The 12,282-nt window shown below is 48.2% G+C and overlaps 1 protein-coding gene across 1 annotated transcript in view; it reads left to right on the forward strand.

Annotated features, from left to right (window-relative positions):
• Window positions 1–1,735: 1,735 nt before the first annotated feature.
• LOC142465486 (uncharacterized) overlaps window positions 1,736–12,282 on the forward strand; it is a 35,363-nt gene continuing 24,816 nt past the window's right edge. The window contains exons 1-3 of the mRNA XM_075569447.1: window positions 1,736–1,813; window positions 7,675–7,884; window positions 11,766–11,830. Of these exons, the coding sequence (XP_075425562.1) occupies window positions 1,736–1,813; window positions 7,675–7,884; window positions 11,766–11,830 (353 nt within the window). The remainder of the gene's footprint in view (window positions 1,814–7,674; window positions 7,885–11,765; window positions 11,831–12,282) is intronic.

Consider the following 12,282-nt stretch of genomic DNA (forward strand, 5'->3'; position numbering starts at 1 on the left):
CAATGTACAGCAAAAAACAGTCAAAGTATCAGTCTCCCTACTGTCAGATGGGTGAAATTCTGCTGCAAGAAGGCAAATGATCAAGAACAAAATCCAATTGAAGGCAGTTTATGATGGTTGCTTATAAACCGGATATAGATTTTTCAGTTTTGCAGCTGGGATATTTTGATAACTCCCACAGATAACTAAACACCAGGCAATAGTACTCAGCATTCAATCTTTGTGACCCTGTAAAAACAAATAAGGCATTTTAAAATCGTTCATGCTGTATACTTAGATTAGGGGCTGTAATATGTCCTTAGGTTTACAATTAACAACAAACCTGATGAAGGAATCAGTGATGCTGTGATTGCGAAAGGTATCATTTTATTCTTTTTTTTCTCCTCTCTGTATATTCCTAAACCAATGTTTTTTAACAGGGGTTCCCTGGAACCCCTGGGTTCCCCAAACACCCCTAAAGGGCTCTCTGCAATTTTCAGGTCATTTAAAAATTGTACCAAAGACAAAAGAATTTACAATGCATCTGATCTCAGACTCGATGTTAGAGAGAGTTGGGGTTCCTCAGAATTTCACAATATAATTATAGGGTTCCACAATCACAGAAAGGTTAAAAAAAAAACCTGTCCTAGACACTTTACACTGATCATTTCCTGTAACATACATGCATATTATTCCCTACTAAAAATGTTAAAAATATTTACCTGCTGCCTCTAAAAATGTGGAAATAGCTCCCGTGGGAAAAACACAGATTGAGTTCTATATAAATTGTTACATCTGCAGGTGAATTAATCTGACAGTGATAACCGAAACCGACGCAGCAGAGTGGAGGATCATCTGAGACTGGTGTGTGAGGTTTTCTTTAGTGTAGCCTACTAACCTAATAGTAAAATGACTGGTTACGGATATACTGTATTTGTGTGTGTGTGTATATACAGTATATATATATATATGTTATATATATATATATATATATATAACTGAAATAGCTGTGTTAGTCCAGTTGCGATATATATTACAGCTGAATTCCTTCGCTTACTTTTATTTTAAATCAGATGAAAAAGCAAAGACAATATTGTGGCATCACGCAGTTAATTACTGTTCATCGGAACATCATTATCAACTGAATCCCCACGTGCTTGTGTTGTGATAAAGGTTGTTTTTTTTAAATCCGTGCTGTTCCCTGCCACGTCATCTGATCAAATCTCCGTGGCACCTCCTTGTGACCTTGGCCAGTCACTTTATCTCCCTGTGCCTCAGGCACCAAAAACACAGATTGTAAGCTCACCCAGGCAGGGACTGTGTGTGTAACATTCCTATGTGCTGCGCACCGCGCGCTATGCTGTAATAGTGACACGCTTTGCGTCCCATTGGGAGAAAGGCGCTATAGGAAATAAAGTTATTATTATTATAGCAAGGACAGGATTATTTCATCTCCCGTGTGTTCTTGACTCGGGGCTTTCTCCTGCCGGAAGATGTAGTTACTGTCTCTTCCCCCAGTCAATCTGGCTTTGTGGTCATTGCTTCTGAATTTAGGGAATGTCTATCTTCTATGACCTCGCGTAAAAACAACTCCGCACCTGCTACTGATGAGGACGGGAGATCAAGCTCTTTGCAAGGGTGAGCTCCACCGAAACTGAAAACATTTACTCAGAAGGAAATAGAGCGAGGACACACATTTTTTTTTAAGGAAGAACCCCCCCTGGAGAAGGCAGAATCACATTGCTCTTTTGTCGATATGAATCCAGAGCGAGTGGCCATACTTTTAACCCATTTTACCCCTGAAGAAGTCATTCACTTCAGACCTCTTGTGAAGGTAGCATTCTAAACTCCCTGAAAACCCTTCCTGTTTGTAGCTATGACATGCAAGGACAGCGTTACTATATTTCATTTGTGTTTGCTCTTCCTTGCATATTGGCAGTTTTTTGTTTTAAATCTAGGATATCTTTTCATTTTTAGCACGCACGTTCTTTGTATGTTTCATTAGATTGGTGACAATGTTGCATTGTTATTAATAAAATGCCTCCATGTATTTTACTCTGAAAACCAGGCCTGTTTAGTTGCTGTGCACCATTCATGTGTTAGTGATCGCATCATGATCCTCAAGAACCCCCAACAGGCCAGGTATTAAGGATATCCCTGCTTCAGCACAGCTGGCTCAATAATGTATATAATGTATACCCTGCTCATTATGTAACTGTATTTGTAACCATGTATTATTTGTCTTAACTCTGTGCCCAGGACATACGTGAAAACGAGAGGAAACTCTCACTGTATTACTTCCTGGTAAAACATTTTATAAATAAATAATAAGTGGCTTAATCATTTTTAGTGAAGCATCTGTGGTCAAGCCGGGATATCTTTAAAACCTGACCTGTTTGGGGTTCTTAAAGATTGGAGGTGGGACCCTGTGATCGAGACTAGAGGAAGTCCTACAAGGAAAGACAAACATAGGCCTACTTCTAAATGTAAAGATAATTAGTGGCCAGGAATAACACATGCAATAAGGGTTCCATTTACTTTCTAGTACAGATAACACATGTAAACAACATGTCATAGTGGTGATATTAGTAGAAGACCTACATAATTAAAGTATATATTTGTGTAGGGTGGGGGGCCAGGACGTTACACGACCCTTGTATCAAGCCCTGTCGCAGGATTGATCTGTATGAGCAGGGACATCATCTGGAACAGGAACTAGACGCAGGGGTGGGGAACTCCAGTCCCCGAGTGCCACTAACAGGTCAGGTTTTCAGGATATCCCTGCTTCAGCACAGGTGATGCAGTTATTATGACTGACTCACTAATTGAGCTACCTGTACTGAAGCAGGGATATCTTGAAAACCTGGCCTGTTAGTGGCCCTTGAGGACCGGACTTCGCCACCTCAGACACTAGAATCTGCCAGAGGGGGTGTTATAAAGAGGGGTGTTATAAAGAAGGGGTTTTATAAAGAAGGGGTGTTATAAAGAAGGGGTGTTATAAAGAGGGGGTGTTATAAAGAAGGGGTGTTATAAAGAGGGGGTGTTATAAAGAAGGGTGTTATAAAGAGGGGGTGTTATAAATAACGGGTGTTATAAAGGGGTGTTATAAAGAAGGGGTGTTATAAAGATGGGGTGTTATAAAGAGGGGGTGTTATAAAGAGGGGGTGTTATAAAGAAGGGGTTTTATAAAGAAGGGGTGTTATAAAGAGGGGGTGTTATAAAGAAGGCATGTTATAAAGAGGGGGTGTAATAAAGAAGCTCCCCAGGTTTCATTGTGTTTGTTTATTTATTTCAGGATTGAAGCAGGGGGTCTCCGGAGCTGAGCCCCATTAATTTCAGCTCCGGAGACCCCTGCTTCCAGAGATATTTACCTCCATAGGGGGTGCCGGTATCTCTGACAAGTTTAAAGGTCCTGTCAACACGGCCAACAGGAAGCCGCAACGGATGACATCACGACTTCCTATTGTCCCACGGGACAATTAAACACCGCCATTATGTTAGGCACACAGTTCCCTGTCTGCAGAGATACTGGCATCCCTACGGAGGTGGGTATCACAGGAAGCAGGGGGTCCCGGAACGCAGCCCAGCTCCGGAGGCCCCGGCTTCAATCCTTTAATAAAAATAAATAAAAGCCGGATTCCTGCTCTGATCCCTTTGCCTGCGGCCCATGAGGCGATCGTCTTGTTGTGAGGTCTGGATCTCCAGTGGCCCCATAACATAGTGACCAGGCCATGCACGTTTCCAGGCTGGAAGAGGAACGGAGTGTTCTCCGCCTCTCCAGTGACATGGCATTCGCATGACCGCCATGTTCTCCGCCTCTCCAGTGACATGGCATTCGCATGACCGCCATGTTCTCCACCTCTCCAGTGACATGGCATTCGCATGACTGCCATGTACCGGGGTGGCTGTGGCCTCTCGAGCACTGAAAGGGTTAACGCCTCCCGGGAAGGTAACGTCCGAGGGAAATGGCACCGGAGTGCTGGCTGACCAGGAGCCGGACTCCACCTGAGCTCTGTTTGTATCCCAGATATATAGACCGTTAACGATCCCCCGACAACTGCAGAGTATTAATACATCTTCCCATGTCAGCAATATGTGTTACATACAGACGCAGCAAGTTAGTCTCCCAGAGATAACGAGGCATGTCCCAGTGTCACTCCGAATATTACCATGTTTCCATCGCACTGCCGCAATAAATCCCAATATATTACACCAGAAAGAACTATAAGGCCTCGTTCAGGGTACAGGCTTCGGAGGGAGGGAGGGCGTGCTGCCGTGCGAGCTGCCGTGCGCTTCGGAGGGAGGGCGTGCTGCCGTGCGAGCTGCCGTGGGACACAATGTATTCAAATTGAATACTGGTTGTCAGGGTAGCAGCTGCCCTGTCTCCGAAGCCCGGAGTTGACGCTGGCTACAGTTTCAATAAACAAAAAATTCGTATTTTGAAGCTGCAGCAGCGTCACAGGGACCTCGGCAGCCAATGAAATCATTCTTGAGAATGATTTCAAGACTGCAACTTGGATCCCTAACCTCAGGTCTGTCGCCCCGCCCCCTCCCCAACTCCTGAAAACGTCTGCTGGGAGGATGAACACACATCGCCCAGCAGACTGCCGCGCGCACACGCGAACGCCCGCCCTCCAACTCCTGCCTCTGGCCTCCTGAACGAGGCCTAAGACATCTCTATATATGCTCTGTCATTTACACATACTACATACATACAGGTACATACATACATATCATAGAGGTTTCATGCTTGAAAGCGGTGACGTCACCAGCTCTCCAAGCATGGGAGACGGGTGTCCTTGCTATTTGCAAGTTTGCGCGCGGGGGTGGTGGTGGGGGGGGGGGGGTATTGGGGCTTTGCGGGCAAATTGAGCGCTCTTGAAACTGAATTTTTTTTGTTTACTCAAGCGCAAGCTTGGGTGAGCGTGCGTGCCCGAGCGCGCACCGCGTGAGCGGGGACTTGCACATAAACATTTGTGTAACTAAAAGCGGCAAGCACCGCGCGCTCAGCGCCAGCGGGGCCGCAGCCTTACTCTGCTGCCAAAAATGTTAAACACTTCAGGACAAGGCGTCATTTTTTAGATGTACCGGTATTATTATTACTATTTACCAATAAGTGGGTAATGAAAACCGTTACCACATAAATAAATAAAACATTTATAAATATAACAAATGAAAGTATTACTGAGTTATGTTATTAACTCCATCGCATTCAGAAGTGCCGCAAACACCTTTTTTATGGCTAGTGACATGGTTAATACTAATTAGATTGTAAGCTCTCCAGGACAGCGCCTCCCTTTGCCTCATGTCGCCCTTATTCTCACTGTTTGTACGTTATTCACCTTGTATTGTAATGTTGGAAAGCGCCGCGTAAACGGTGGCGTTATATAAACATTTCCGCGCCCTGCCCCTTTCCCTCAGCCTCTCTCAGTATGTACTGATACATTGGCTGCTGTCACTTTGTTTTCAGCACTAGATCACAGCTCTGATTATTAAATGACCTAAGGCTACATCTAGTCCGTGATGGACGACATTCACCCGACCTCCAAATCAGGTGCAACCTGAAAGTATTTATCTACGGCACATTTCATGCAGTCTAATACTATACCATACCTACAACAAGGTGCAGTCCTGTCTATATCATTCAGATATTATTCTTAACATTATTATATTTATTTTGCACAGATAACCTGTTAAAGTGCATTGTGAAAACCTCAAAGATTTTATTTTACAGTTTTTTTGGGCAAATATTATTTAATTCTAACTCTGTATAAAAAAATAGCTTTTGTAATTCTGCACAGATAAATTCAATGCTGAGATTGCAACATGTGGCCAGTCACGCAAGACCCCTGACTGGCCCCAACAATACCGGCATTGGTGGGTATTGTCTCAAATGTGTTTGGGCGTTAAGGACTCCAATTTCTAAATACATACATCTTCAGCAGCTCAGAAATCACAATAAGAAGATGTCACAGGACTCAGTATATATCTCGTTTTTGGACAGTTCCAGTAATGCTTCTGAGGCCAGTTCTATATCAGGCTTGCAGGGAATGTTCTGATACTGTAACAATGATCCTGGATGTAAATATCACTAGAGATAGGGTATGGTTAAATCTTACAGGGGCAGTTACACCCTGGGGGCTGGGAGCCCTGCAGTGTGGTGTGTTACAGGGGCAGTAATCCCCCTGGGAGCCCTGCAGTGGGGTGTTACAGGGGCAGTTACCTCCTGGGGGCTGGGAGCCCTGCAGTGTGGTGTGTTACAGGGGCAGTAATCCCCCTGGGGGCTGGGAGCCCTGCAGTGTGGTGTGTTACAGGGGCAGTTACCTCCTGGGGGCTGGGAGCCCTGCAGTGGGGTGTGTTACAGGGGCAGTAATCCCCCTGGGGGCTGGGAGCCCTGCAGTGTGGTGTGTTACAGGGGCAGTAATCCCCCTGGGAGCCTTGCAGTGGGGTGTTACAGGGGCAGTAATCCCCCTGGGAGCCTTGCAGTGGGGTGTTACAGGGGCAGTAATCCCCCTGGGAGCCCTGCAGTGGGGTGTTACAGGGGCAGTAATCCCCCTGGGAGCCCTGCAGTGGGGTGTTACAGGGGCAGTAATCCCCCTGGGAGCCCTGCAGTGGGGTGTTACAGGGGCAGTAATCCCCCTGGGAGCCCTGCAGTGGGGTGTTACAGGGGCAGTAATCCCCCTGGGAGCCCTGCAGTGGGGTGTTACAGGGGCAGTAATCCCCCTGGGAGCCCTGCAGTGGGGTGTTACAGGGGCAGTAATCCCCCTGGGAGCCTTGCAGTGGTGTGTTACAGGGGCAGTAATCCCCCTGGGAGCCCTGCAGTGGGGTGTTACAGGGGCAGTAATCCCCCTGGGAGCCTTGCAGTGGGGTGTTACAGGGGCAGTAATCCCCCTGGGAGCCTTGCAGTGGGGTGTTACAGGGGCAGTAATCCCCCTGGGAGCCTTGCAGTGGGGTGTTACAGGGGCAGTAATCCCCCTGGGAGCCTTGCAGTGGGGTGTTACAGGGGCAGTAATCCCCCTGGGAGCCCTGCAGTGGGGTGTTACAGGGGCAGTAATCCCCCTGGGAGCCCTGCAGTGGGGTGTTACAGGGGCAGTAATCCCCCTGGGAGCCCTGCAGTGGGGTGTTACAGGGGCAGTAATCCCCCTGGGAGCCTTGCAGTGGGGTGTTACAGGGGCAGTAATCCCCCTGGGAGCCCTGCAGTGGGGTGTTACAGGGGCAGTAATCCCCCTGGGAGCCCTGCAGTGGGGTGTTACAGGGGCAGGAATCCCCCTGGGAGCCCTGCAGTGGGGTGTTACAGGGGCAGTAATCCCCCTGGGAGCCCTGCAGTGGGGTGTTACAGGGGCAGTAATCCCCCTGGGAGCCCTGCAGTGGGGTGTTACAGGGGCAGGAATCCCCCTGGGAGCCTTGCAGTGGGGTGTTACAGGGGCAGGAATCCCCCTGGGAGCCTTGCAGTGGGGTGTTACAGGGGCAGTAATCCCCCCTGGGAGCCTTGCAGTGGGGTGTTACAGGGGCAGGAATCCCCCTGGGAGCCTTGCAGTGGGGTGTTACAGGGGCAGTAATCCCCCCTGGGAGCCTTGCAGTGGGGTGTTACAGGGGCAGTAATCCCCTCCCCTGTTTCTCACCCTCTGAGCCACGTGCAGGAAGCTGAAGAGTTGGAATCATATTACGTCACCAAAGGGAGGTCACGTGATGTAGGGTTCACAGCCCCGCCCCCCCCCAATCCCGCATGTTCAGGCAGAACCCAGAGGGACCAGAACCAGCAGCACCACCATAACCAGCACCACCAGAACCAGCACCACCAGAACCAGCAGCACCACCAGAACCAGCACCACCAGAACCAGCACCAAAACCACCCTCACCCTTACAGTCTGCAACCTCCCTCCTTCTTGTGTGGAAATAAGAGAGGTACACCTCTATGTCTCCCCCATATCATCTCCCCCAATATTACCCCCCCCCATATTATCCTTTCCCCCCCATATTATCCTCTCCCCCCCATATTATCCTCTCCCCCCCCATATCAACTCCCCCCATATTATCCTCTCCCCCCATATCAACTCCCCCATTATGCTCCCCCCCATATTATGCTCTCCCCCCCATATTATCCTCTCCCCCTCCATATTATCCTCTTCCCCCATATTATGCTATCCCCCCCATATTATGCTCTCCCCCCCATATTAACCCCCCATATTATCCTCTCCCCCCCATATTATCCTCTACCCCCCATATCAACTCCCCCCATATTATCCTCTCCCCCCCATATTATCCTCTTCCCTCTATATTATCCTCTTCCCCCCATATTATCCGCTCCCCCTCCATATTATCCTCTCCCCCTCCATATTATCCTCTTCCCCCCATATTATGCTCTCCCCCCCATATTATCCCCCCGACTATATTATGCTCTCCCCCATATTATGCTCTCCCCTCCATATTATCCTCTCCCCCCCCATATTATCCTCTCCCCTCCATATTATCCTCCCCCCATATTATCCTCTCCCCCCCATATTATCCTCTCCCATATTATCCTCTCCCCTCCATATTATCCTCTCCCCCCCATATTAACCTATCCCCCCATATTATCCTCTCCCCCCATATTATGCTCTCCCCCCTATATTATGCTCTCCCCCCCATATTATCCTCTCCCCCCATATTATCCTCTCCCCCCCATATTATCCTCTCCCCTCCATATTATCCTCTCCCCTCCATATTATCCTCTCCCCTCCATATTATCCTCTCCCCTCCATATTATCCTCTCTCCCCATATTATCCTCTCCCCCCCATATTATCCTCTCCCCTCCATATTATGCTCTCCCCCCCATATTATCCTCTCCCCCCATATTATCCTCTCCCCCCCATATTATCCTCTCCCCTCCATATTATCCTCTCCCCTCCATATTATCCTCTCCCCTCCATATTATCCTCTCCCCTCCATATTATCCTCTCCCCCCCATATTATCCTCTCCCCCCATATTATCCTCTCCCCCCCATATTATCCTCTCCCCTCCATATTATCCTCTCCCCTCCATATTATCCTCTCCCCTCCATATTATCCTCTCCCCTCCATATTATCCTCCCCCCCCCCATATTATCCTCTCCCCTCCATATTATCCTCTCTCCCCCCATATTATCCTTCCCCCCATATTATCCTCTCCCCTCCATATTATCCTCTCCCCCCATATTATCCTCTCCCCCCATATTAACCTTACCCCCCGCATATTAACCTTACCCACCCCATATTATGCTCTCCCCCCCCATATTATGCTCCCCCCCCATATTATGCTCCCCCCCCATATTATCCTCTCCCCCCCATATTATGCTCTCCCCCCCATATTATCCTCTCCCCCATATTATCCTCTCCCCCATATTATCCTCTCCCCCATATTATCCTCTCCCCCCATATTATCCTCTCCCCCCATATTATCCTCTCCCCCCCATATTAACCTTACCCCCCATATTATCCTCTCCCCCCCATATTATCCTCTCCCCCCCATATTATCCTCTCCCCCCCATATTATCCTCTCCCCCCCATATTATGCTCTCCCCCCCATATTATGCTCTCCCCCCCATATTATGCTCTCCCCCCCATATTATGCTCTCCCCCCCATATTATCCTCTCCCCCCATATTATCCTCTCCCCCCATATTATCCTCTCCCCTCCATATTATCCTCTCCCCCATATTATCCTCTCCCCTCCATATTATCCTCCCCCCATATTATCCTCTCCCCCCCATATTATCCTCTCCCATATTATCCTCTCCCCTCCATATTATCCTCTCCCCCCCATATTAACCTATCCCCCCATATTATCCTCTCCCCCCATATTATGCTCTCCCCCCCATATTATGCTCTCCCCCCCATATTATCCTCTCCCCCCATATTATCCTCTCCCCCCCATATTATCCTCTCCCCTCCATATTATCCTCTCCCCTCCATATTATCCTCTCCCCTCCATATTATCCTCTCCCCTCCATATTATCCTCTCTCCCCATATTATCCTCTCCCCCCCATATTATCCTCTCCCCTCCATATTATGCTCTCCCCCCCATATTATCCTCTCCCCCCATATTATCCTCTCCCCCCCATATTATCCTCTCCCCTCCATATTATCCTCTCCCCTCCATATTATCCTCTCCCCTCCATATTATCCTCTCCCCTCCATATTATCCTCTCCCCCCCATATTATCCTCTCCCCCCATATTATCCTCTCCCCCCCATATTATCCTCTCCCCTCCATATTATCCTCTCCCCTCCATATTATCCTCTCCCCTCCATATTATCCTCCCCCCCCCATATTATCCTCTCCCCTCCATATTATCCTCTCTCCCCCCATATTATCCTTCCCCCCATATTATCCTCTCCCCTCCATATTATCCTCTCCCCCCATATTATCCTCTCCCCCCATATTAACCTTACCCCCCGCATATTAACCTTACCCACCCCATATTATGCTCTCCCCCCCCATATTATGCTCCCCCCCCATATTATGCTCCCCCCCCATATTATGCTCCCCCCCCATATTATCCTCTCCCCCCCATATTATGCTCTCCCCCCCATATTATCCTCTCCCCCATATTATCCTCTCCCCCATATTATCCTCTCCCCCATATTATCCTCTCCCCCCATATTATCCTCTCCCCCCCATATTAACCTTACCCCCCATATTATCCTCTCCCCCCCATATTATCCTCTCCCCCCCATATTATCCTCTCCCCCCCATATTATCCTCTCCCCCCCATATTATGCTCTCCCCCCCATATTATGCTCTCCCCCCCATATTATGCTCTCCCCCCCATATTATCCTCTCCCCCCATATTATCCTCTCCCCCCATATTATCCTCTCCCCTCCATATTATCCTCTCCCCCATATTATCCTCTCCCCCCATATTATCCTCTCCCCCCATATTATCCTCTCCCCCCATATTATCCTCTCCCCCCATATTATCCTCTTCCCTCCATATTATCCTCTCCCCTCCATATTATCCTCCCCCCCCATATTATCCTCTCCCCCCATATTATCCTCTCCCCCCCATATTATCCTCTCCCCCCCATATTATCCTCTCCCCCCCATATTATCCTCTCCCCCCCATATTATCCTCTCCCCCCCATATTATCCTCTCCCCCCATATTATCCTCTCCCCCCCATATTATCCTCTTCCCTCCATATTATCCTTCTCCCCGCTTATATCATCCTCTCCCCCCCATATTATCCTCTTCCCCCATATCAGCCTCTTCCCCTATCACCCTCACCCCCCACATAATCCTCTACCCCCTATCACCCTCCCCCTTATTATCCTCTCTCCTCCCTCCCACCTCATATCATCCTCTTCCCTCCTATCACCCTCACACTCACACACCCCACATTATCCTCTCCCCTCCTTCCCCCCTCATATCATCCTCTCCCCTCCCCCCTACACCCCTCCCCCCACATTATCCTCTCCCCCCCTCATTATCCTCTGCCCATGCCCAACTTCCAGTGCTGGAGCGCCAGGGGCCCCCTCCCTCTCGGACCCGCTGCTGCTTTGCAGAGTTTTGCAGTAGTGTAGTTACAGCCCTATCATTCACTCTCCCTTACACAAACCGACACCTATCCGCTTACCCACCAGCAACACCCAAACACTTCAATAAGGGAACCTTTCTGAGACATACAGAACCGTGTGCCCTTAAAGTTTTCAATAATGACACCCACATAAAGTCCAAATCACCCTTTTGCATGAACGTACCAAAGACCCTATTCACTTCAATTTCTAAATTGTGTCTTAAAAGAAATAACCCCTTGCACCTGAATACAGGCAGACCTCGGTTACCCAACGGAATCCGTTCCGGAAGTAGTGCTGGATGGTGAAACCGTTGTAAAGTGAGTGCCATTTTAATCAGTGGCGCTGAGGGTCGGATAACACATGCAGGCGTCGGATAACGCATTCCAGCGTCAAAAAAGGCCCTTAGGGCTGCATTGTAAAGCGGTTGATATGCCATTCGTTGTAAAGTGAAACGTTGGATAACGAGGAGTACCGGTACAGTAGGTTCACCCACTAATGTAGCTGGGATTAATTGCAACCCAACATGAACAATTTGTATAATTTATTATTATTATCATTCTTGGAAATTATATATTATTGAGGATTAGTTTATTGTTATAAGAAAAAAAAATGGTACTGCCGTAGTTATTTTTTTAAATACACATAGTTCTGTATATCGATCTCTCTCTCAATATACATATTTATTTATCTCCATATACATATATACTTGCAAAAATACTTCTTCATATATATCTTTATCATATACTACACGTGTTTGTGTACTACAGTC

This window comes from Ascaphus truei, chromosome 14, assembly GCF_040206685.1.
Source record: "Ascaphus truei isolate aAscTru1 chromosome 14, aAscTru1.hap1, whole genome shotgun sequence".
Lineage (NCBI taxonomy): Eukaryota > Metazoa > Chordata > Amphibia > Anura > Ascaphidae > Ascaphus > Ascaphus truei.